This window comes from Crotalus tigris, unplaced genomic scaffold (genome assembly GCF_016545835.1).
Source record: "Crotalus tigris isolate CLP2741 ecotype Arizona unplaced genomic scaffold, ASM1654583v1 scf7180000022970.308977840:1548163, whole genome shotgun sequence".
NCBI classification, from domain to species: domain Eukaryota; kingdom Metazoa; phylum Chordata; class Lepidosauria; order Squamata; family Viperidae; genus Crotalus; species Crotalus tigris.
The window spans coordinates 2,430,386-2,457,500 of record NW_024099557.1 but is presented as its reverse complement, the minus strand read 5'-3'; the positions used below and the strand labels follow the sequence as shown (position 1 = coordinate 2,457,500).

The 27,115-nt window shown below is 41.7% G+C and overlaps 1 protein-coding gene and 1 long non-coding RNA gene across 3 annotated transcripts in view; both read right to left on the bottom strand.

Moving 5' to 3' along the window:
- EFNA2 (ephrin A2) overlaps nt 1-24,261 on the bottom strand; it is a 276,512-nt gene extending 252,251 nt beyond the window's left edge. For both annotated transcript variants that reach the window (XM_039319312.1, XM_039319313.1), the window contains exon 1: nt 23,865-24,261. In XM_039319312.1, the coding sequence (XP_039175246.1) occupies nt 23,865-23,986 (122 nt within the window). In that variant the 5' untranslated portion in view covers nt 23,987-24,261. The remainder of the gene's footprint in view (nt 1-23,864) is intronic.
- A 259-nt stretch (nt 24,262-24,520) lies between these two features.
- Nucleotides 24,521-26,077, bottom strand: LOC120297079. The gene is made up of 2 exons (XR_005553678.1): nt 25,776-26,077; nt 24,521-25,210 (listed from the first exon to the last, which is right to left on the bottom strand). It is a non-coding gene; the product is annotated as an uncharacterized LOC120297079 (long non-coding RNA).
- Between the last annotated feature and the right edge of the window lie 1,038 nt (nt 26,078-27,115).

Sequence of the window (27,115 nt, the reverse complement as noted above, 5' to 3'; positions counted from 1 at the left end):
GTATCTATGACGGTTGCAGTGTCCTGGGGGGTTGTCACGCAATCCCCTTTTGTGACCGTCTGACAAGCAAGACGGGGAAGCCAAACTCACTTAACAACCGTGTTACTCACTTAACAACTGCAGTAATTCACTTAACTATGGTGGCAAAAATGGGGCAAAATTTACTTAGCAACATAAATTTTGGGCTCAGTTGTGGTCGTAAAGTCAAGGACTACACGTATTACAGACATTCCTCAGTTTACGGCCATTTGTTTAGCAACTGTCCGAAGTTATGGGGGTGCTGGAAAAAAACGATTTACAACTGGTCCTCATACTTATAACCATAGCATCTCCATGTGATCAAAATTCAGGCATTTGGCAGCAAGGAGTTATTTACGATGCTTGCAGGGTTCCGGGTCAAGGGATGGCCTTTTGCGACTTTTCCAGTGAGCCTGCAACAAGCAAAGTCAATAATAATAATAATAATAATGATGATGATGATGTTGGAAGGGACCCTGGAGGTCTTCTAGTCTAACCCCCTGCTCAGGCAGGAAAACCTATACCATTTCAGACAAATGGCTGTCCAGTCTCTTCTTACAAACTTCCAGTGTTAGAGCATTCACCGCTTCTGGAGGCAGGTTGTTCCACTGGTTAATTGTTCTGTCAGAATGGGGGAAGCTGGTTTGCTTAACAACCCTGTGATTGACTTACCTGCTGTGATTCGCTTAACAACCACAGCAAAAACGTTGTAAAATCAAGCAGAGCTCACGTAATGACTGCTTTGCTGAGTGACAAAAGTTCCAGGTCCGATTATAGTGGAAAGTCAAGGACTATCTATATAAGATTGATAATACCTAAGCTATTGCTTTTAGGGGACGATTTTGATGATGATGATGATGATAATAATTGCAGTGCACTGAAAGCCAATCCTAAAGAAAGCCTCTCTTCAAGAGAACATGATAAAAGTCAACTTCTGCTAATCTGGGCTTACCTCAACCTCTCTTTTCTGCCTCTTCTGTGCACAGCTCCTACACAAATGAGCATAACTTGAAGAAAACATGGCCAACACACGCCTGGCAGGATGAAACAATATCCCAAGGGAACTAGTTCTATATTTGGACCACTTTGTGTCAAAACCCCTGCAATGTACATGCCTTTCTGCAGGTGGTTATCACTAGTAGAAAGACAGGAAGAGAAACTGGCCATCAGCTAGAGCAGGGGTGGGGAACTATGGTCCTTTTATGACTTGTGGACTTCAACTCCCAGAATTTCTCAGCCAGACAGCCATGTTGGCTGGGGAATTCTGGGAGTTAAAGTCCACAAGTCATAAAAGGGCCATAGTTCCTCACCTCTGAGCTAGAGGATCAGGACAGGAATGGTCTCCAAAATCAGATTTGCCGGGGCCCTTCCCAGAGGCTCATTCCCACTGCAATTTTATTTATTTTTAAATTTTGTTTTTCGCCCATCGCGCTGCAAGGTGATTCTGGGCAACCATCAAAAATATCCCATGCAATAAGCAGTGTATGGTGGAGTTACCAAGATGATGTGTTCATCCAGACACAGGTGGTCCCCAACTTATGAACACCACTTATGAACACAGTCTATGAACTTCCGCTGCTAAGTGAGATGTTTGTGAAGAGAACCTTGTCGGAAGCTGACCAGGAAGGACACCCCTGGCAATCACGTGACCCCGGACACTGCAATTGTTACAGATACTTGCTAGTTGCCAAGTGCCCGAATTTTGATCACGTGGCCATGGAGACGCTGCCATCTTCACAAGTGTGTTGTAAGTCACTTTTTTCAGCAGCCGCGTAATTTCGAATAGTCACTAGATGACCGGTTGTTAAGTGGAGGACAACCTATAAGTCACATTTTCTTAGTGGTAAAGGGCTATGTGGGGGTAGAATATTTTCTTTCGGCAAAGGCATTTGTGCAGAAGTCTGATAGCTTTTATCAGAGATGTTAAATTGCGTTCTACATAAAGCAACTTTAAAACTCAACTGATGGGTGTACACAACTGCTGAGATCTAAACCAGGGGTATGCAAATCTTGGCAACTTTAAGACCCGCGGACTTCAACTCCCAGAATTCCACAGCCAGCATGGTAAAGTTGCGACGGTTGGACACCCCTGCTCTTAACCTTGGTTTATAAACTGCAATGACTTTGTGCCTGGATCAAGCCAACTTAAAACACACCCATTATGAGCTTGGCACGATGGGTGAGTCCAGTCTATCCATTTTTCTTTGAGGATGGATCGGAATGACTTCTTTCACGCCTAAGGTGGGACTAGAATTTAATCTCCTAGTGGTTGGCCCAAAGTCACCCAGTCTACTTTAATGCCTATGGTGGGACTAGAACCTTTTTTTTTTTTTTTAGCCTGGTGGAACAGCAATTAGAGTGCAGTACTGCAGGCCACTTTAGCTGACTGTGTTCAGCAGGTCAGCGGTTCAAATCTCACCGGCTCAAGGTTGACTCAGCCTTCCATCCTTCCGGGGTAGGTAAAATGAGGACCCAGATTGTTGGGGGCAATGTAAATATATATATACATTGCTTACTGGTGTACACCGCTTAGAGAGTGCTTGCACTTAAAGCGGTATATAAGTCTCATTCATAAATAAATAAATAAATAAATTACACAAAACTGTCTCTAAATAGTTCTATAACCATTCCACATTGTCTTTGAACACCTTCGAAAAGTCGGTCAATTTCTGCCTCTCCAGGAAAGCGCTTAAGATTTCATTTAACTGGGAGATGTTTAAATATTTTATGGTATTTTTATGCAGTGGCCCCTTTTGCATTTTAACCATCTGTGTTTTTTTATTTAAAACCATGAGGCTATTTAATTGTGAAGATTTTTGTTGCTTTACGCCAACAGGACAAAAAGAGGGGTTATGAATCTTTTAACCATTAAAAAAAAAATAAACAAAAGCCCAAGAAGCTCCTGCTGGATTGTTCATAACCACCAAGACAAGGACAGAGAAAGGAAATTGTAAATCTAATTTTCGGTAAGTGTTGGGCCGTCATCATGGCGGATTTTAATGGGAAAACTAAATCGGGCAGATCCCCGGATTGTCATCTTCATTACATTAGTGCAGTGTTTCTCAACCTTGACAATTTTAAGGCGTGTGGACTTCAACTCCCAGAATTCCACAGCCAGCATTGCTGGCTGTGGAATTCTGGGAGTTGAAGTCCACACGCCTTAAAATTGTCAAGGTTGAAAAACACTGCATTAGTGATTTAGCAAGTCACATCAGGTGGATAGATCCCTGCTATTCTAACAACATTTGGATCCATTATCTCTGAACTTCTGATGGCAGAGGGCACCCACTCTTCCTTCATTCCGCAGCTTCGTGGCTTATTTACATTCAAATTTATTTTATTATTTTTACAAGTAACTTGAGGTCGAGAACATACCTAATACAGGTAGTCCTCGACTTACAACAGTTTAATTTAATGACCGTTCAAAGTGGCAATGGCATTGGAAAAAGTGACCGATGACTGTTTTTCACACTTAACGACCGTTGCAGCATCCCCAGGGTCACATGATCCGAAATCAGATACTTGGCAACTGACTCATATTTACGGTGGTTGCACTGTCCCGGGGTCATGGTTTGGCGAACTTCTGACGAGCAAAGTCAAGGGGGAAGAACGACTGACTTAACCACCGTGTCACATATAAGGAACGGTTGCTGGAATTGGGTATGTCTAGTTTAATGAAGAGAAGGACGAGGGGGGGACAGGATAGCAGTGTTCCAGTATCTCAGGGGCTGCCCCAAAGAAGAGGGAGTCAGGCTATTCTCCAAAGCACCTGAAGGCAGGACAAGAAGCAACGGGTGGAAATTAACCAAAGAGAGAAGCAACCTGGAACTAAGGAGAAACTTCCTGACAGTTAGAACAATTAACCAGTGGAACAACCTGCCTCCAGAAGCTATGAGTGCTCCAACACTGGAAGTTTTTAAGAAGACTGGACAGCCATTTGTCCAAAATGGGATAGGGTTTCCTGCCTGAGCAGGGAGTTGGACTAAATGACCTCCAAGGTCCCTTCCAACATCATCATCATCATCATGTCATGCTTTCGAAAGGAGGATGTTCTTGCTTGACACATTATTATTATTATTATTACTATTACTATTACTACTACTATTACTACTACTAACTTAACTGCAGTGATGCCTTTAACAATTATGGCAACTCACTTAACAAATGTCTCACTTAGCCACAGACATTTTGGTCGTAAGCCGAGGACTAACGGTATTCCTTCTTCCTCCTATTTTTCCCAGAATAACAATCCGGTAAGTCGGGTTGGGCTGAGAGAGAATGATTGATCCAAGGTCACCCAACCAGCTTTCCCGGCTAAGGTGGGACCAGAACTCACCGTCTCCTGGTGATTGGTTCAAAGTCACCCAGCTGGCTTTCATGGCTAAGATGAGACCAGAACTCCAGTCTCCCAGTTTTAGCCCTGGTGTCTTCCTTAATCACTAGACCAAACTAGTTCTCAGCTTAGTGGCTCATTAAATAGTAATTAGCTTGCTTACAATAGGAAGCACTTGAGCAGAACAAGGCAGCAAAGAGTCAGTTACAGAGGAACCAAACTGGGGGTGGCAGAGAGTTGGGGAAGAGGGAAAGGAAGATTACTGATGGCGTGCAAAAAAAGGGGGGGCTTCCTATGCAAAGCTTTGTGAAGGGTTGAAGAAAATCCTTGCCCCCCCCCAAAGGAGAACAACTCAGTCATTAGAATATTCTTTCCATCGCTTGAGTAGTTTGCAGACTAGATACTCACTGCAGGCAATAGAACCTTCATTTGTATGCCTCCTCGGAGCTACTACGCCTCTTGAAAAAAGCTCACGTCGAGGGCAGAGCTGCTCTTGATGGCCTTGGAAATCTCATCTCCATGGTTTTCATCCCCTCTTCCACCCATCCCACCAGCTTAAAAGTTCTTCAGAAGGATGAATATATTTATTTCTTGTTTTTACTATTATTTTCAAAAGCGCCCAACGATAGCCGAAAGGTTTTCGCAGCCAATAAATAAACAAATACATACATACATAAATACATACATACATACATACTTACATACATAAATGCTACTGAGCCGCCAGGGTGCGGGAGCCGCAAATTTCAAGGACCAATAAACCCTTCATCAATAAACTCTTAATCGATACTTAAAATAATAATAATAAAATCAAAATCTGGGTCCAAAGCCAGGTCACTTAAAATAACAAGGGGATGAGCAAATGTGCTGTTGTTTTTTAAAATCAATATCAAAATTATTACGGCAGCCGATCACCTAATAGCACGCTGTTTTGTTTTGTTTTTTAAAAAAGCCGGATTGGTTTCTGATGTATTTTTTCTAGTTGCTTGCTTGAGAAGTATATGTATTTTTTTTTATTTTTTAAAGCATTCATGGCAGCAGGGGGGGGGGGAGAAGAGAAAGCCTCTTCCAGAAAAAAAATTTTTACACACACCACCTTAGCATCTCGTCTCTCGCTTATCCCGAGATATTTTACACCCATTATAATCGCAGAATAATGGCTTGCTAATATAAACGCCAACCGACAATGCTCCACGCATTTTCCAGAAAAGTTAATTTGATCAGAACCTATTACGATGGGAACATTACAATTTGCTTTTAGGATGGGAACGTTAATGCAAACAGGGGCCTTATTTTCTTCTCAATATCCTCACGTGTCAATCAAGGCTCATCACCGCTTGGAAAAACAGAAGGAAAAAGAAACATATTCTGCGAAAGAAACCTCTCCTCAATATTTGTTCTACCCTTGTGATAATATTCTTCACCTACCTAACATTTCTAGGCAACGTTCTATGATATATAGAGTGATATTGCCTGAATTTTAAGGAGGGGGGGGGGAAATGAGACTCGTTTTTTTTTTTTAAAAAAAAAGCAACCAACAATCTCCAGTTGCCTTTTGAATCTGTAAACTCATCAGGGCAGGCACCTGTGACTTTTAATTTTTTTTATTTATTAATTAAACATATAACGGCCGCCCAGCTCACGGAAAGAGACTCTTATATTTTAGGCCTGCTCTAAAAGGATAATTAACTAACCGAAGGCCTGTTTTAAAAGGAAGAAAAAAAAAATCACAGCCAGCCTAGGAACAAAGAAAACCCCTTTAGACGAAATTGTCTATCAATTCACCCAGCGTGCTATTTTCCACTTTAGCAGCAGCGGCCTGAGATAACAGCCAGGGCAGGGTCTCCCATCAACTGAGCTTTAACCGTGAGCACTCATGACCGACTTGGAGAATACTAAGATGCTACCAAAACTCCTTCCGCTGGCGCGTGCCTGACTTTTGAATCTAGTTTGTGCTGCAAATCAAGACTTGAAAAATTCATCATTGGGCCCAACTCTGACTGAATATTGGCCTACATGCCGCCTTGGGTTATTTCTAAACAATAATCAAGGCCAGGTAAAAATCAAATCAGTTCAAAATAAGTAAATAACATCTTTCATATTCACTCCAATGAATACATGAATAAACCTGTCTGTCCATCCGTCTGTCCGTCCCTATCTATCTATCTATCTATCTATCTATCTATCTATCTATCTATCTTTGAGATTCAGCAAGTTATCTATCTATCTATCTATCTATCTATCTATCTATCTATCTATCTATCTATCTATCTATCTTTGAGATTCAGCAAGTTATCTATCTATCTATCTATCTATCTATCTATCTATCTTTGAGATTCAGCAAGCTATCTCTCTCTCTCTCTCTCTCTCTATCTATCTATCTATCTATTCATTCATCTGCCTGTTTGTGTGTCAGACTTACATCCATCCATCTCTCCCAACTTATCTGTCCGTCCATCCATCCATCCATCCGTCCATCCATCCATTCATCCATCCCTCCCTCCCTCCCTGAGAACAAGTTAACCAACATCCCTAGAGATGTCTCAATCCGATCTGTGCCAGCACAAGGATTATTCAATTATTTTATTCTGACATATGCCAGGCAATTAAAAAAAGGAACCCAAATCTCTGTGGTTTTTTTTCCTCAAGTTTATTATTTATTTCCAGGTTTGTATCCCACCAGCCCCAAATCGATGCCTGACCGTTTATGCGTACACAGACGCCATAAGCACCTAAAATTTATATTAAAATTCTCTCTCTTAAATAAAACCAAAGCCCATTTTCAGCAGCATCACGAGATCAAACAAATGCCCTTTGGGACACAACCGCCTTGTAAACATCATAGCTGTGTCATCCTCCAAATTCTTAGGTGTAGGTTGTTCCATATGGGTAAACCTTATGCTGAAATGGGTTCCTTTCTAGTTCCCACTTGATGAATGTCAAAGTGGGGAGGGCTTGAACATCCCTATACAGCACCACATGGGTTGACATTTTTAGTAAGCCACCCAGAGTCAGTAAGGTTGAGTGGGCAGCCATATACATTTTCTAAATAAACAAGCACCATGCCAGTCCACGCAAAGCCGATCTTGTGGTGCCTACCACATCAGGCACAATCCTACCTTCAGTTCTTTCATAGGAAACATCTCCAATGGATGTTTCATAGGTCAGATTATTATTATTATTTATCTTTTGGATCTATCCAAAATGCACGCTTTGTATTTGAGCCCAGAACCGATACGATACGAAGTCACGCATTCCAAACCCCGTGCCAAAATCGGCATGGAAAAATAAGCCAACATTTTCCTCCAAAGGAAATCTGTGAGGGGGGGGTTCTTGTACCCCTGAACCTTCAGATTTTGTGGTGGGATGGGCGCGTTCTTGCAACTATGATGAAGCCCCTTTGCAGAACACTTATCGCTATCGGGCGTTCGTGCGTCATAGCCCGAGCGTCTGAAGGGTTTACACATGCATTATCTTAGCCAACTTTCCAAGGTGGCCCGTAATTGTGGCAATGTTTATTATGAACAGCAGCCACGGTGCTAGTAATTTTCTCCATCTTAAAAGAGTCTGAGTCAATCAGAAGCTAACTTAGCCTTGCGTTCCTTCAGCGCGCGAGAAAGGATTTTACCAGCCTTTGAGGCAAGCTCCCTTGGTAAGCTTCGAAAAGAGAAAACGGCTCCACTCACATTTGCTTATTTTTCGGAGAAACGGGGTCCTGTTCTTCTCACAAAGGTGTGCAGGGGAAATGCATTTGCTACCTTCCTTCCTTCCTCTCCCTTTTATACCCTTCCATTACACCCTATATACAAACAGACAAATCCATTTTGTACACATGCTTGGAACTCACTGCCAAAGAGGCTTCTGAGCGAGTGCCCAGCAAAATAAGGAACGCATCAAGAAGGAAAGCAAGCCCGATGCTATGCTTGAACCGCTAAGGAAGCCTTGGCGTGGATACATTTCCCAAATAAGCAGCTCAGGCTGACTTTCAAACTCGTCCAAATCCCTACTCAGCGGCAATCTTAAAGCCATTTCAAATTTCTCAGCCAAAACCTTGCTTCTAGGGATTGTCAAGAGGCCAGAAAGAAAACAGCACACGGAGAAGGGAGAAGGCCATGGATGCGCTTTCTGGCTCTTTGGAGAAGGCCAGAATTAAAATGTTATAAATAAATGTACGTCAGTGTTATCTGACAATTGGAGGGGGGAGAGAGAGAGAAATGTCTGTAATACACAAGATGGCATCTTCTTTAGCTGACAGAGACCTTGCTGCTTTTCAGTAATGATGAGTGGCATCTTCTCTGAGCACTTGGGGGGGGGGGAAACCGCCAAACGAATGTGATCTAGGATCCCTGGCACCAATTATGGCTTTGCTGTGTGCTATGTAGAGTCAGAAAGCTTCGGTCTGTAGCTCGGGAACTGGAAATTTGGACTGCCTGCAGAAGATCTCCTTTATCCCTGAGGATCAAATCATCCGAAAGCTTTATCTTCTCCTCCGAGGGAGCCAAGAGGGAGCAAGAACAGGGAAGGGACTTTTCCTTCCATGAGAAGTTCCATCTGTTGGAAGGAGGACGTTTAAGCCAGGGAGGTCTTCAAACGTGGCCCTTGGATGACTTGTGGACTTCAACTCCCAGAATTCCTCAGCCAGTGTGCCTGGCTGAGGAATTCTGGGAGTTGAAGTCCACAAGTCATCCAAGGGCCATGTTTGAAGACCTCTGGTTTAAGCCAATGTTTCTCAACCTTGGCAAGCTGGAGATGGGTGGATGTCGACTCCCAGAAGTTCCAACGAGCATAACAGCATAAGAGGCATGCTGGCTGAGGAATTCTGGGAGTTGAAGTCCAGAAGTCATAAAAGGGCCATGTTTGAAGACCCCTGCACTAGGATAATGTAAGTTCTAGTCCCATCTAAATCATGAAAGCCTACTGGGTGTCTTTGAACTAATCACTAGAACTCTGTGAATTCTAGTCCTGCTTTGGGCATGAAAGCCAGCTGGGTAATTTCAGGCCAGTCCGTCTCTCTCAGCCCAACCCACCCCACAGGGTTGATGTTGTGGGGGAAATAGGAGGAAGAAGGTGTGTTGGGATACATCCACCACCTTGAGTTATTTGCAAAAATAATAAAGGCGAGATACAAATAAATGAAATAAGACCCATAATTCTGTGCCCTGCATTCTGGAAGGATAGAGCTGTCTTGCTGTGCTCCTACAAGTAATACACCTGAAATGGCAGAACAGGCTTTCTTTCTTAGGCACCTCTTTGCTTAATCAACGTCACAAACAAGCCAGGATTTCACAGGAGAAATTCTTGACTGGCACCGCGTTTGTCTACACTGGCACAGGGGGAAACCCATTTTAATTCTGAAGCCACCAGTCTGTCTTTGCCCTACAAACGGACTAATCCGGTTTCACGTTTGCCCATATCCAATTTCGAACGCTAGAATTTTATGAAATTATTTATGGATTTTAATTAGTTCTTGCTTTAAGAAATGAACCTGCTCCAGGGTATGTCAAATCCATTTCATAGCAAGGATACGAGCCATTCAGTATTTTAAAAGTGACTACAGCTTTCTGCAAGCTTAAGGTTTTTGTGTGCATGTGTGTGTGTGTGTGTTTTTCCTGCTGCAACAATTCCAAATTCTCTCTTCTGCTCAGCTGTCTCCGCTCAGAACTGCCTTGAAACAATCCTGAAAACTACTAGGAAAGCCAAAGAGAGCTTGTTTAATATAGACAGAAAGCAACGTTGTCCTGTGCCAGGAATCAATTTTGCTAGCTAAGATGGCGAGGAAGCGGTGTGGGGCAGCAAAAAGCTGGTAAAATGCAAGCCAGGACCAAGGGCCATTTCTCTTAAACCTTTGCTGCAGGAAAAGGATCAGACCAGGGTAGAATCTGCATGTTGCCTCACATAACTTGGATCGTTTAGTAGATTAAAAAAAAAAAAAAGGCAATGTTTTTACCCGTTTGCTTTGCTTTTTCTTGCCTCACGCCTTTAATTGCTTTGGCAAACTCCCTCTGATTTCTTTTCTCAGCTTTGCATAACGCCACCGCTTACCCTCAAAATATGTTGGCGGGGAATGTAAGCAGGATGCAAAAAAAGTAACAATTTAATGTGTGTGTGCGTGTGCGGAGAGAGAGAATAAAAATTAGGATGGATAGATAGGAAGGAAGGAAGGAAGGAAGGAAGGAAGGAAGGAAGGAAGAAAGAAAGAAAGAAAGAAAGAAAGAAAGAAAGAAAGAAAGAAAGAAAGAAAGAAAGAAAGAAAGAAAGAAAGAAAGAAAGATGGATAGATAAGCAGGCAGGCAGGCAGAGACAGACAGGGAGATGATCGACAGAGTTATAATATAAAATGTACCATATGCTTAGGGATGGATGGATGGATAGACAGACATTATATATCTATTAAATACAGATACGGAGAGAGAGATGGGCAAATCAGAAATATGAAATATAAACAGATATATAGATACACTGTAGCTGTAGATATAGATATAGCGATACAGGTACAGGTGAAGATATATAGGTATAATAAAGTATTTATATAGTTGCCCTTCTTTAAATCAAATCTGGATAGCACCCAATCAGAAATTAAAAGACATATAACATCATATTAAAACTATACAATTCAACCGATTCAAGCATTAAAAACTATAAAAACCTGGAGCCAAATTCTGATTAAATGCGACTGGAAACATAGAGAAGCAAAGCACAAATACAACTGTAGGATACATCCAGCAGTATTATTTTTCATGTATTTATTTGTCACTATTTACACAACTGCCCCAAATCCTGATGCGTTTCAGGTAGGATCCAGCAAAAACTCAATAAAAATGAAATTGCATACATAGGATTAAAAATAGCATTGGGAAAAATCATTGGTCAATTGTCCTAAAGATCTATTAGCTGAAGATGTACTGGAAGAAAACTGGCTTATTCATGACAAAATAGGATAGGAGCCATCTGCACTTCTGGGGCGGAGGCTATTCCATAAAATTGGGGGTCACCTTGGAAAAGGCCTGCCATTTGACCCCCATTCCATATACCTTGTAGGGAGCGGAGATCTGCAAAGAGGACTTATATTTGACTCAGACTTACATCCTTCCAAGCAATGATGGGATTCCGCCAATTTGCGCCAGTTCAGCAGAACCGGTAGCTAATTTTCTGTTGCCCAGGCCCAGAACAGACTTCTGGAAGCGGCATCCACACAGAGAACCAGCTGTTCACATATTTGAATCCCACCACTGCTTCCATGGTAAGTAAAATGAGGACGCAGATTGTTGAGAGCAATATGCTGACTCTGTAAACCCTCTTAGAAAGGACTGTAAAACACTACGAAGCGGTATATAAGTCAAAGTGCTATTACTAAATGCTACATTTATGTAGCATTGATGTGGTCAGACTTTGGGTGAGGAACGAAAGCAGCTATGAAGATGTCCAGAACTTACTACAGTAGGCTATACTGTACTGTACAGATGTCTACCATACTTACTACAGTATAAATCAACCCTGTTTTCAAGGCCAGTTCTGGGCATCTTCAAGAGGAAACATTGGCTTGCTAGCTTCAAGGAACAAACCAACTTGGGGTGGTCAGATCCTGTCAACATCTTCAAACCACACATTGCAAGCTCTAAAAAAACAGTCTTCGTATGTTGGTTCTCCTGCTCGGTGGCCTCCATGAATGTTGGAAGCAGGATCCAAGCAGGCCTTTGTTTAGAGATTTCTCTGGGGTGGGGAACTGAAGCAGAAAAAGGACGACAAACTAGTAATCCACACTGTCAGAATTCTTTCAATGTCCTGCCCCCCACCACCCAAAAAAAGCAGAACTTGACTGTTGGGAAAGACAATTGAGTTGGGAGTCATCATGAGATATAGGCATTCATTGTACCTGGTGTTAACCTAGAACCTCCGCGAAAGAAACTAGGAAATTTAAATTATTCCGCCAAGAATTTCAAATCAAAGAAGGGTATTCCAATATTCAGCCTAAGTATTCAGCATGTGTGATTTTGGAGGTCCTGTGGACTTAATCTGTTCTTTATTTCTCAGTCTCATTTGTAGTATTCCCGTGCATTTCCCACAAAACTACAATCTAATAATTTTAAACACATATACATTCCAAGAAAAACATCTCTCCTTCCTATACTCTATGGCTGCATTCATGCTTAACGCATTCACCTATTTTCAAAACCATAGCCTAAGCAAAAGCTTGGTGTACACCACCAAGCCACCCCAAAATCACACACCAAACCAAGGTTAAAATGAATCCCACCTGGGATGGGTGAATGCAACTTCTAGATTGTTAATTTAACCAGATTATGCGTGTGGCACCCTGAGTCCCTTAGACATAAACAGCTGTAAAGCAAAAATTATGACAAGCGTCACTGGATCAAAGATTTCCCACCTTCCAATATCCAACAGAGAAAAAAAAATCCTTAAATCCTTAACTGTATTGCAAACATTTAAAAATAAAAATAACTCAAATAATATGCATTAACGCCTGGATAAGTGTTCACCTCTGGCGCTAATAAGCACAATCTTAAATGTGCCCACTCAAAATTAAGTCCTACTTCAATGTAACCACGCGCAGCAAGGATTATATACAGAGATATACTGTTTGCAATAATGTGACCGCTAATTTAAATGAGAAATAATTTTTTGCAGCCACTTTGTGAACAAAAGTGATGGTTTGAGCAGCAAAGCTGGAGCCTCTTCGAATCTGTTCCCCATTTTGTCAGGACAAGCCCGATAGGGACTCAACCTAGCAAAGAAGAATTGTGTATGGGTAGTATCTTGGCTTGCCAGAGGAAAAAAAATCCGGTTAACTTTAAACCACTTTTTGCAACCTTCCTCTAAATCGCTTGAGACTACCAGGGAAATTGTGACACCCCCCCCCCTCCAGTTTGAACATTTTGTTAGTACAAAATTAAGGAGATAATACACCAAAGTCAGAATGAAGCAACGACCACTGAATTTTTGGTTGTCTGTTCATTCAGAATTTGGGAACGGAGAAGAGCTGAAAATTTGGATTTGTTTAGGGCCCCTAAAAATGAAACTTCAAGGAAATTGGGGGGGGGGGGCTAAGCAAATCTGAGCCATTTTTCTTTCCTGACAACCAATATGGTTGGGTTAAGTCAGAAATAAAAGAGGGGAGAAAAATATCTGATCCCCAAGCTATAATTCAACAGTGAACCGGTGACACCACCAGCAACTCTAAATGGCTAAAGACATAAGATGACTGTTTGTGGATGGATACAAAAATGAGCAGAAGAAAGTAAAAATGGTTCAGGCAGCGTGAACTCTACAATTTGAAGTCATATAATAGAGAAAAAAATGGGATGGTTTTTCGTTGGTTGCATCGGTGTTACTGTGGAAAATTACTACGGAGTCCTCTAAAATCAGGAATGACCCAAAATATGAAGAATTTATCATTTTGTAGGGGTTAGGGGATCATGCTTAAAACAAGGAAAACACACACACACACACACACACACACACACACTATTGCTATTTATACACTTTCTTCTTCCCATTTGAATCTCTTTGCAAACCTCACCCTTTTTCACAAAACCTTTGGTGTTAATCCATCATCTTTATCCTACTTCAAATGAACTTTATAGAGGTGTGATGAATTTATACCTAATGTTCCTTTTTATTTGATTTTTCTCCTTTCTGGTCAGTACCCCACCCATTGTAAAATAGCCAGTAATGTGTACCCCCCCCTCCAGTTCTATTTAAACCATTCTCTTTGTTTTTCATTCTCTGTTTTTCTCTCCTTTATGCAGCCAAAATGTAAATCATAAGCTCGGGGAATCATCTTTTCAGCTGTTATTATTCTCATGTGTCATTTTTACTGATCAAACATTAAAAAAAGATGAGTAGACACTCAAATATACATACATACATATATATGTGTGTGTGTGTATGGGTGTGTGTGTGTAATTTATGTATGTGTGTATGTGTATATATATATATATAAAACATATGTGAACATGTGTGTATATGTATGTGTGCAATATATATATATACACACACCTGTGTAATATACTTTATATATGTATGTGTGCAATATATGAATATATGTGTATAATATTTATGTAGGTATATGTAAATGAATATATGTATATTTTTGCAATACATGTTTATATGTGTATGTAATATACTGTACGTGTCTATTACCTGTGCATGCATGTGTACATATGTATTATATATAATACATGCATACATACACACATATATAAAAATTACAGGATGTTTATGTGCAATAAACACCAGCTTTAAATTCCATAGTTTTGTTGATTAGACACACAGCATCTTTATCTAAGAAAATATTCAATGTGAATATCAAAATAAAAGACAAAACACCTTGTGTATGTACATTTTGTTGAATAGACACACATTCACAAAATATACACATATGTATAATATAAATACACATTTATGACTTTTTTGTATCTCTGTAAAGTACGTTCAACTGAAATACATGTCTATGGGGATACATATGTTAGTATTTTCTTCAGCGGTACAGCTACTACCCTATTATATAATGATTTCTCGTAATTAGGACAAAACCACCGAACAAGGGAAACAGAGACATAAACACAAGCAATACACATGGATTGGTTAAACCATCAAGGCAGATAGACTTCTAACCTAGATATATTTCTTCGTATGTCACCAAAATCATGGCATGTTTTTAAAAAACACACCGACACAGTCCATTAGGTGTTTGCACACGCCTACATGCTAAAACCGCCAACTCAGGATGGTGGTGCAAAACCGAAGGTGTAAGCAAAACTGTGCTACAATTTGGAACCGGAGGGTTGAGGAGTTGGTCCTTATTTGCACCCCAAGCCTTCAGCCTCAGGAGTCAAACCAATGAGACGAGGGGAGAACGCAAATGTAGACCAACGACAGCCCGAGCGACCCCACCTTTCGCTTAGAATTCAGCACACAAGACAGCCAAATATATAACCTGTGGGGAAACACAATTGTGTCCCCCAGAGAGAGAAATTGGACCTTGTTTGCATCTGCTGTTTATTAACCGCCCGGCTGAGACAGCTCAAAGAACCAATAAAGAGGATTTAACGGTTTGGGAGAATGGACAGGCCAACTGGATATTTGAAAGGAAGGCGGGGTGGGGTGGGGGAGAAATGCGTTTTAAAATGATAACTTTTTTTTTAAGGGGGCATAACGGTATTTTGAGAAACTCAGCCACGATTCGGGGGGGGAAGGAGGGTTTTTTGTGGGGGGTGAGAACTGGTAGAAAGGTCTGGCTTAAAATTGGATCTGGGGTGATCAAAAGCGAAAATTTGAGCATGGGTGGAGAATAAATGGACTCACTTCAAGTTCAAGCGCTGGGCAGGGAGATAACACATTCCCAGGGACACAGGACACCTTTCAAAAATGAATGGGAAAAAGGGGTGAAATATGGCAAGGAATTAATGTTAATGTATGTGCAAGAGCAGGTGAAAAGAATAACCGTTCACGCGCACACCCTTCCAAAAATTGGACCTCCCTGCAGAATATTGCAAAGGCTTCTATGATTTATAGCCGAGGGTATACTGGAAAAATAAACTGAGATTCATCAGAGAAGCAAACAGGAGATTGTAACTGAGTGTCCACCATTCCATCCTCCTTTGTGTCTTAATATTGGAAGCTCTATCTAGAAAACAACACAACCTTGAAGATCCAGCTTCTTTAAAAGCAATGATGGAATTTACCATGCCATAATAAGGATACACCTTGCAGGCGTCTTCCATAAATTGTGTTTTTTTGAGGGGGAGTGGGGGAAGAAAGCAAACAGCAAAGGATGCTTTTCATCCCACTTATCTTAACCTGAAATCCACTTTAGGAATTATAGTCACAAGAAGCGGTACAGATTCCCAGTGGAAGGTGGTTAAGACAAACTTTCTTTCTTTTCCAGAAAAAAAGTTTAGTACCAACCCTAATTGCTTGCCTCTGAAGGCTGATCTGGTTAACATACAATAACATTGTCTGTTATTGATGAGGATGACTACTAGATTCTATGCCATGGAGATTTTCGTATCTTCACCACAATGTTTTGGGGTTTTTTTTGCTTGACTTGTGCTGTAGACCATGGAGTTTTATTATTGCAATGGGAAAGGCATAAGCAAACACTTTTAATCAATAGTTTTATTTAATTAATAAGGAGAGATGGGGGAAAGAGAGAAACATCTTCCACCTCTTGGGGAAGAGAATAAAGATGGTGGAAGAAGACTGTGGATCATTACCTCAATTTGCCGTAAAAAGTTTGGCTTTTTATAGCAACCACATCAGGAGGGATGTATTTGCTGCGTTTTAAAACGGACGCCCACAAAAACCTTTTAAATAAATAAAATAAATAAAAGAGACGATGGTGTCACTCTTCCGGAACAGGAAGAATAGGGAGGTGTTTTCAGCTAGGCTGGATTTTTCTGCTGTACCCTCTTATTTTGCCTGTGTTCTTCAGAAGAATTATTTTGTTGTTAATGGTGGAGAAATCAGGGACTGCCAACCCTGATTTCAGCCAAATGAAGAGGCTATGAAAGAAATCACCTTTTTTCTATTTTTCCTTTCATGTTTTCTTACTCATCCCATTATTAGTCTGCTTGCCCATTTCAGAAGAACTGAAGACCATAATGGATCTTCAAAAGAATGAGGCCACCATCTCAAGAAGAGTGGGATGAAGTACCCCAAACATTTAGCAGAGTTGAGGGAAAAAAGCACAAATTGTCACATTCACATTTTTTTTAACTTACTAAATTAAAGGCATCGTCCATAACAGTGGGGCAGAATTCGGCAAGAAAAATTTGTGATGAATCTCAAAAGATAGGTTTCTTCTTGAGATTATAAGAAATTAATAGGCAGAAGCCCAGAAACTGAACCAGCTCAAACTCTTAACACTTATTTATTAGCAATTTCATTCAGATGGGGTCTCTAAGAACTATCTGAACCTTTTTCTAAGGATGCCAGGCTGAAAGGCTAACCATCTTTTCTCCGGATAAGATGGATCCTGAAGTCCACCATCAAAGATCTTGCGAACTCCAGTTTCCTTCTAATGTAGCCATCTATTGTGTTTGTGAAATACCACAGTGGAAATCATAGGTGCTTTGAGGAGAAGACTATCTCTCCCTCATTGCTTCTCCCCAAAATGCATCCGATTCCGTCTGAAATTAGGAACTTCATGGAACCACCAAAAAAAAAACAAAAAAAACGATCCTAAGAATTCATTCAGACCAGCAGATGAAACTTTAACATCATTCTCCTAGGGAATCTGATCCAACCCACTGCCCAGTGGTCATCTCCAGAAATATTCACAAGCGTGCAAACTAATTTCCCATAATTCTACAAATTTGCTGAAAATTTGGAATCATTTATGTATTGGGAGACTGTGAGGAGGGAGGGAGAGAGGGAGAGGGAGAGGGAGAAAGAGAGAGAGAGAGAGAGAGAGAGAGAGAGAGAGAGAGAGAGAGAGAGAGAGAGAAAGAGAGAATTGAAACAACAGTCTTGAGTGGGCACATCAGTGAAAGCTCTTTGGAAAGAAATAATAACAACAATTGAACAAGAGAAACATTTGTGTGGCTAAATACAGGCCAGGAGGGCAAAGGAAAATAAAATAATGGGATGGATCTGCGTTGCCAATTGAGAGAGAAAATAGCCAACCATTTACCCATCTCTCTATTTTTCCCCCCTCTTTTTCCTTCTGCAGATAGATAGATAGATAGATAGCTGTGTAGTGGTCTCCTTGGGAATTCATCTGGTGGCAAGGAAACTGTCATTCTAGAATTACACTAAAACTGCCCATTACACTGTGGCAGGTGGCGTGAACAACAATGACAAATCTTTATCTCTGATACTTTGGAAATGATTTCTCCAGTCACACCATCACAAAGAACAGAAATGTGCTTGGGTTTCTAACAGCATCTTAGCTCTTGCTCAGAATGGGTGGACATCTTGACTCTGAAGTCCATCCAGCTCCCAGACACAAACCCCCACTGCCGCCCCTCCAAAATCACAGAGGTTACCTTCACCAAATTATGGGTCACAACCCAATTTCTGGGCACTTGGGTTTGGCATCTACCCACACTCAACCCAAATGCGTTTGAACCCTTGGCAATTTTGCAATCAGGAGACAGGCCAACCTCTTGACCCAAATGATTGCCAGTTAGGGAATCCTTCTGCAAAGCTCCAGATTGCAGAAAGAATCTCAGCACAACTTGCCAACTAAACAAAACAAAACGCACACCTATTTGCAAAATACATTGGATATTTCAAATCCAATGCTATTCCGGTGCAAAAGGGATATTCCTAAATTTATTAAAACAAAGGTAGTGGCAGAAGAAAAGCCAGAGGGAAGCTATCCTTAAAGATCATCATAGTCACATATGAAGTCCAATCATCCACAATCCTCTTTGTGAACCTCAAATTGGCCCACTGGAATTTGCAAGTTGAATTCTACTCAACATACAAACCTATTCTAAGATGTTTCTCCTTGCTGGAAATGTAACATGGCGGCTGTTTTGCTGGGATACCAGCAGGTTTCTACAATGCTCAGGGTTTGTTTTTTTTATTCAACCTCAGCTTGGCTTGAGGAATTTCAGATTAAAATACCCACTCCACCACCATCACGTCCCCACCCCAAATATACACAGACACACACATATCATTTAAAACACACACGGGATTCTCCACCCTTGTCTATGCCTAACCTTTCCCACCCGCGGATATTTCAATCAACAGCCTACACAAAGACATATTTAATAAACATTTCTCAATGTTCTCCAGACCTGTGGCCACCACATAAAACACAATGATGGGTCAGCGATATCAAGCATGCCTGCGGGTGATCAAAAATTACATTCAGAATGGGCGAAGTTCCCGGTGTCTCAATTTACAATTGATTTTTAATTTAGACACAATTATCAAGGAAGGCATCCCCTTTACTCAAGACGAAGAAGCAAATGTGCCACAAGACGGAAACAGTGGCTTTCAGAGGGGAATAATAAAATGGGAAAGAGAGAAAGAGAGCTGCAGAGGAAGGGAAATTGAAAGATTTTGTGGAATTTTTATATCTTCAGGTCTTCCTCAGCCTTCCGAGAGGAGGGGGAAAAAAGTATATTATCATGACTTCATCTCTAAAGCGTCCTAATTTCCACTGTGCATTCAGGACTTCGCAGTGGATTTATACACAAATCTAGAATTTCAGACCAATATGCGTTCATGTTATTGAGGGTCTTCTTTTCCTACTTGTGAACCTAAACTGTATTATTTTTCAGCTGCTGAAGCTATCTCATTCAGTTACGGATATTATTCAAAACTGAGAAAAAAGCCTTTACTTTTTTCCTTAAGCGTTGGGCACGACCTACTTTGAAATTCTTATTTTCCAAGTTCTTTAGGAAATAATTCCCTAATGGACAACTTTTGACACTCTAAAGGGTAAGAAACTCACCCAACACTGACCTAGCAGTACAAACTCTTACCCACTTAAGTTCCAACACAACTGACACACTTTCCACAAAACTGACACCATGAAATGTGAAAGAACTGCTAGCTGGGTTTTGCTATTGTGATCAATTAGAATCAAAATTGGCCTCTTTGCAACCCCATCACTGCAAAATATTTTTGCACATCTGATTATCTTTGGTTTCGCGGAGAGGAAAGACCAACTGTGGACATGATATTATCTTTTATCTGTGAACGCTAACAATATGAGAATAAACTAGGAACTTGTATTTGTTTCCATAGGCAAATTCACAGAAAAATAACATAGCCACTATCTGCATTATGATTAGGATAATTCACCAGCATTCACTCGAACTATGTATAAAGTACTAGTAAGGTGGTGAAAAAAGACATTAATTTAGTTCTAGTGTCCATTTAAGTTCATTCAACCTTGCTCTGCATTAGACACATTTTTTTCTTTAATTTACAAAAGTTTGTAATCTTTTTCAGTTTTTTGGGGGGGAAACAGAACAGTGACTCCAATATTTCACATTTCTCCAAAGCTGGACCTTTCAGAGATTCCCAGTGAGAGGACTCACTATTTTTTTACAAAGCCAAGAATCAGGAAGTAGACAATCTTAATCATCAATGACTTAAGAAATGGGAGAGGGGGACAGACCCCCCCAAATAAACCCTGGAAACACAGCTGCCATAAAATATCTTCCACATCACACAAAGAAAGCCACACAAACAGTGCCAAAATAAGGATTTTGTTTTTAAAGGCAAAGTTCAGTGAAGGTCAGTGGCCCACCGGCTTTTTTAAAAAATAAAAAACAATTTAAAAAATCAGCCCAAATCAGGCAAATTCCACTCTTAGGATTTTGAGGTGAGGAAAAAAAGCAGAAATAGCAATGTGAACAAGGGGGGGAGGGGGGAGAAAAATGAAAGAGGTTAATGACTAGTAAAACAAATGGAGAATTCCTCCCTGAGAAAAATAATCCATGTGTCTCACATAAGTTAGCCTCAAACACCCCATACCCCCAAATAGAAAAGACTAAATTATCCCCAGTTCTTCAGGTTGCTAAACTATGATGGCAAAGACCAAAGGCTGGGCAAGAAGTGGGCAAGTGCCAGGAGAATATGATGGTCTCCAGAGAACCTTCTTCCCTCGAAGCTCAGCCATCTCCACAATCTTCAATATGGCCTCTAAACTTTTCAACTTCTCCTGTGTCCTTACAGCACAGAGGTCCGCATTGAAATCAATTCCCAATTTCCTTCAAACCCAAAACATTTTGTTGGAGAATGAAGCTTTTTATTCATCCGGGCAGGAAATGGGCAGAGGCAAGAGCTTTCTCTCGTAAAAGCTCCAAGTTGTGAGGCAACAAGAATCCCCTTCTATTAAAAGGCCCACAAATCTGCTGGTTGGGGCATTTGTGTCCAATGGGGAGGTTTTTTATTAATTTTTTATTTTTGGGTGAAAAGTGACTGCCAGCAACAATTCAGACTCCCAAGCTTCTCTGTCTGTTGCGGCCTTTCCATAATTGGATGATACCCCAGTCCATTTCTACATGCATTAACACAGCCCTGACATACCAGCAGGTAGCTAAGAGGTGTTGAAAACAAGTGTCACAACACAACTTGTGCCAAGAGACACAAAACCCTCAACTGTAGCCAAGGCACTCACAAAAAAACTGCAGGCGTAATTTCACTGTTGTTCCCTAAAGATATCCCATGGACTGCTAATTTTGTGGGGATTTTTTTTTAGCTTTTGCTCTCAATAAATGAATGTTGTATTGGGAAACTAGCTTATTCTTTCTCTCTGGATAAAGAAGGAACTCCTTCTTGCTCTCGTTTCATAGTTGTGGTCAAATTGCAGAAAGGAAAGAAAAAAAGAAACGGTTTCTAAGATTTTAGAGTTAAAGAGAAAACAATGGAGCCATGAAAAATTCGGAAGCGATGTACCATTTATGAAATACTAAACACAATGTATGAAATACTAAATGAAATAAAGGGGAACGCTGATGCCAGCTTCTCCTTCAACTGGGAGATTGAATGAGAATCACTTTTCCCAAAAGTTTTTTTTTTCAATTTTTGGGGGGAGGGTGGGGTTGGAGTTTGCTAAGATTAAAGGAAGAAGCTGTTATTTTGGGGTTAAGATCCTGTCCATTATGAGCAATCAAAGATTGGCTGTCATCCAACAGCCTGTTTCAACTACTTCAGAAAGCTGTTATAAGCCCTCGGCAAGAAAAAAGTCACTTCTGAATGCTCAGCTTTACTTTGGACCTAGGAAGAGTAAGAGGACTCGTTTAAACAATATTTGTGTTCACATTACAAGCTGACAGACCACAACAGCCTGGCATGGACAAGGGTGGCACAAACAGTCCCCACATTCTAGGAATGTTGGATTTACTTAACCATTATAATCCAACCAATTAGGCTGCCAATTAGGGTTTTTATATCAGAATTGGAAAGAAGTAATCTAATTACCCCCCCTCAAGAAAAAAAATATAATCAACTACCATGTCCTTCACCAAAAATCCGCTGGTCAACCTCTTTGAGTGAGTTTCTAACATTTGCCAGCCTGATGCTCAAAAAAACCTGCCCAGTTTTCGATACCGCCACATTTAGAACTATCTTACAGGAACATCAAGGCAACCCCCCCACACACACACACATACACACCATCTAAATTGAAAATATAAAACTTTCTTCTTCAAGCTGCTTTGGAAATTCAACCTCCAGTGGGGGAAAAATAATAATAAAGTCTGCCTATTTGGTCCAGCACGTTTTTTAAAAAAAGAAAAAGAAAACTGTATTTCCATCCAAAGTGGTTAAGAAGAGAGAGAGGCACAGTAGAAAACTGTTTTAATTTGACAAGATCGAGACCTTAAGTGACATATAATTGATTTTACAGTCTGCACTGCTTCAGAATATTGTTCTCCTTGGCTGCACAGTCTTATGATTTCCTAGAACTGACTTCTGGATGACTGATTTAAATATTTCTTATTTTCACCAAGGTGCCCAAATATAGGACAACTGCTTGTCCGTGACTGTGTGTGTGTGTGTGTGTGTGTGTGTGTGTGTGTGTGTGTGTATCTATACCCCCAAATATTGAATTATTTTGGGGGATTGAGGCATGGGGAAGAGATGAGAGACAGAGGGCACCCCAGTAAAATTTATCCAAGTTAGCCTGAAACTAGCAAAGAGATGTGAAATTTAAGCAAACCTAGCATTCTTGGCCTCTAGAGAGTTTTGTAGGGGAAAAATGATCTGACCCAAATTTTTGCTAAAAAAAAATCCAGGTATAAACATTCGCTGCAATGCCCCCTCCCAATGATGACTAAGCAAATATCCATTTGCAAAAAGGAGACTAAAAGTGTTTTATGCGAGGTATTCTTCCAGCCCCTTAGTATAAACTATTTGCAATCATTACAAATTTTAGGAAGATGGGATTGCCTGATCTAAACTTCCAGACAAACCTAAATATGACACAAGAACACAGCAGCTGAGCTAGAAAGAGACCAAAATAGCATCTCTCCGCCAGCCAAAAATCGCCCCCCCCCCAAAATTTGGTCATCATTAAAAAGAAAACAAAAACAAAAACAGGTCACTTCCCAAGAGTTTGTAGGTTAATCTTCCTCACGCCACTCAGGATAAAACTCCACTTTCAAACTCTTCTGTCTTCTGCACAGCTTGTACAGTGATGATACAAGCGACAATGTGGGATGCATTTTTTTAAAAAAAGGTTAATAGTTTGGAAGAAACTTTTTTTTTCCTGAGCTAGAAATATTTCCTCCAGCGGTCTCTTTTTGCAGCAATTTTTTAAAGTGTCTTTACAAAGGGGTTGTGTGTGGGGGGGAGAGCCAGAGATTAGATTGTTACCTCCATTTCAGGCATCCCAAGTGGAAAACTCTTATTCATCCCACTTTGTCCAACGTCCCCCCAAAAGTCTACAGGGAAAATCCAAGCCCCCCCCACCATTCCCCAACCTCTTTTCCCCCACAGCCCCACCCCATTCAAACGCAACTGAGGACAGACAAAAACCTTCCCCCCACCCCAGTTCAGCTCGGTTCCCTTTTCCACTTACCTAGAATTGGTTTTGTTCCAGTACACCGCGAAGCGATCCGAGATAACTTTGCTCCCGTCTTCCGTCCAGACACAAACCCCAATAAGGGCGACCACAAGCGCCGCTACCTCCGAAAGTTGCATTTTACTTGATTGGCGCTCGGCTAACCTCCTCCTTTTTCCTTTTTCAGAGAGATATTTTTTCTTCCTCGCCTCGTATTTTTTTCTGTTTTCTTTTCTTTTCTTAAAGCACTTTGGTGCTTCAAGAAGAAGGACTCCCCCAGTCCAGTTCTCCTTTTTATTTTGGCATGTTTCTTAAAATGTCTGAGGGTGGGTGGGAGAGGTCATCTCCCCATTAAATCGCCTCCGTCTGGCTTTCTCTTTCGCCCCCCCTCCCGCCCCCCTTTGTAATGCCAACTCTTTTTTGGGGGGGTGGGGAGACTAGGATTCCTAATTTATTGCAAGGAGATGAAGCCGGTTCTGGGTATCTTTGCAGTTCTTAAGATCTTCTTAGGCATGAAAGGATGCAGCATCCTACCTGCCATCAAGGTTGGGGAGCTTTTGCAGAGCTATCGAGAGTCAGGATCATAAGCAACAGCAGCGGCTTTCAAATGGGAGGAAAAAAAAGTCTTGCTTTCTAGGAACAGATGGTTGAGGGTCGTTTTGCTCTTCTTCTTCTTTTTTTGTCTTCCCCTAAAAAGGAGCGCTCTGCAAACTTCCTCCTCCTGTTCCCCTCAAACTCTCTGCAGGCGTGAAACCATCGCTACAAGACCTCCATCCGCTGAGGGTTCAATTTTGGGGGTGCTTCAAGGGGGAAATCCAGAGGGAAAGTAGCTAATGGAAATCACAGGGTTTGGGAAGAGGAATACACCCCCACACACACCCACACACCCCCTCACAAGTCTCCCAGTCTCACAAAGAGGCAGAAAAACTGTCAAGTCAGCAAGCAAAGTCTCAAGAGAAGTCACTTCTGGATTCTGCCATGTCTAACCCCGGCAACAGCCACAAAAAAGAAGGAATTAAAACAATTCCTGGTTTTGGTTGTTGTTGGTTTTTTTTTTTTTTTGAAGGGGAGGGGAGAGAAAAGCTTTTTAAGAGCCGAGCGCTTTCTTTCCCAGATGGCAAGCAGTTGCCCAGAAACGGAATTAGATTAGGAATTGTTTTTTCATCTTCCACCTCCTCCTCCTCGCTACAATAAAATAAATCTACTTTTCTTTTTAAAAGAAGGTTCCAAGCATACGTACACGGTTCAGTCCGAATTTTCCAGTTTTAATGAGCGTTCAGCTATTCTTTTCCTCGGTATCTTCTCCTCCGCTTTTCTTTCTTTTTTTTTTAACCGAATCTGTCACGCCGAGGCTTTTTTTTTTCCTTTAAAAAAAAGACAAATAGATAAGTCAAACGGATCCTGACTGAACTGAAACACCTCTTGAATACTTCTATTTCATTTGCCTTTCTTCACTCCCCAGAAACTCCCAAAGACGCCTCTCGCTCGTTCACACAACAGGTTTCTCACTTGCGAGACGCCCCCCCCTTCCCCCCCAAATCTACTTTTTTCCGCTTTTATTCGCACTCTACTTTTCTTTTTCAACAATGCGAGAAGCTCCCCTTATAAAAGCGAGAAGAAAGAACGGCGAGGCGCAGCGGCACAAGCAGCATTGCAAGGGGGGGGGGTGAAAGAGAAGGAGGCAAGCAAAGGGGTGTGTGTGCGCGCGTTTGTGAATATATTAAAAAAAAATAAATGCAAGGTGTGTGCGCCCGCAGGGGTGCCGACTGCCCCTGACTTCCTTCCTTCCTTCCTTCCCTCCATCCTTCCTTCCTTCCCTCCCTTCCCAATTTAAAGATTTTTTTTTAAATTAGGATCAAGACTGCAATGCCCATCCTGATTTGAAACGCACGCGCTGGCAACGTGAGTCTGGATAAAACATGCGCCCACCTTTTCTCTCTCTCTCTCTCTCTTTTTTTCCCCCGTTCTGGAATCAAATGGCAAAAAGAAAGAAAGAAAAGAGAGAGAGAGACAGCAAGAAAGAAAAGGTAGCTAAATCAAGGTTCTTTTTTCTTTTTCTTTTTTCGTTTAAGCCTCTGCCGGCGATTCCCTTTTAAGCCTCGCCACTTTTATATGAAGAGGGTCTCTCCCCCTCCGGCTCGCCCGTCCGTGCCGGGGCTTCGCAACGCCGCCGGCTTCCTTGCCACTCTTCCAAAGAGCTGCGCCGTCGCCACTTGGCCGGGAAGCCTAAAGTAAGCGCGGCTCTCTCGCCCCAACGCCCCCGCCCCAGCGTTCCATCGGGGCGGAGCCCGCCCGGGCTCAAGGTTGGTTGGCCGGCGAGGGGAGCCCCACCTTCCGCCATGTGCTGCTGCTGCTGCTGCCGCCGCGCCTGGCGCTGCTGCCGCTCCGGCCTCTTTGAGTCAATTTCACGTCTCTCGGGGAGGGTCCGGGGGAAGGCAGGGAGGAGAGGGGGAGGAGGAGGGGGGAGAGCGTTAAAACACAGGCCGGTGTTTTTTTTGGGGGGGGGGTAAGGGGACACTTTATGAAGTCCTCCGCCGCCGCCGCTGCTGCTGCTGCTCCTAAAAAAGGTAATTCTCTCCTGCTTTTCTCTTTATTTCATTGGTTTTATAATATAATAGTAATAATAATAATACTGTTTATTTGCATCCTGCCTTTGCTATTATATTTATATATGAATTATACACATTTCATATAAATAATTTTACATACATACATATATAATTCAGGGCGGCAGATAAATCCAGCCTCCTATAATAATAATAGCCCACAATAACAACAACCCTATGAGGTGGGTTGGGCTGAGGGGGGGGGACTGGCTCAGGCGGGACTAGAACTCTTTGGGATAGAATAGAGCTGGAAGGGACCTTGGAGGTCTTCTAGTCCAACCCCACCCAAGTGGCTTCCAGTGATGGAGCACCCACAAGTTCTGGAGGCAAGTCGTTCTACTGGTTAATTGTTCTCACTGTCAGGAAGTTTCTCCTAGGTTGCTTCTCTCCTCGGTTAGTTTCCATTCTCTGCTTCTTCTCCTGCCTTCAGGTGTTTTGGGGAATAGATTGACTCCTTCCCCCCTTCTTTGTGGCAGCCCCTCATATACTGGAATACTGCTACCGTGTCATCCCAGTGCTTCTTTTCTGTAGACTGGCCATACCCAGTTCCTGCAACTGTTCTTAGTCTCCAGGCCTTTAATCATCCTAGTTCAGTGGTGGCAAACCTATGGCACACGTGCCAGAGGAGCACTCGGAGCCCTCTCTGTGGGTTGCCCCAGCCTT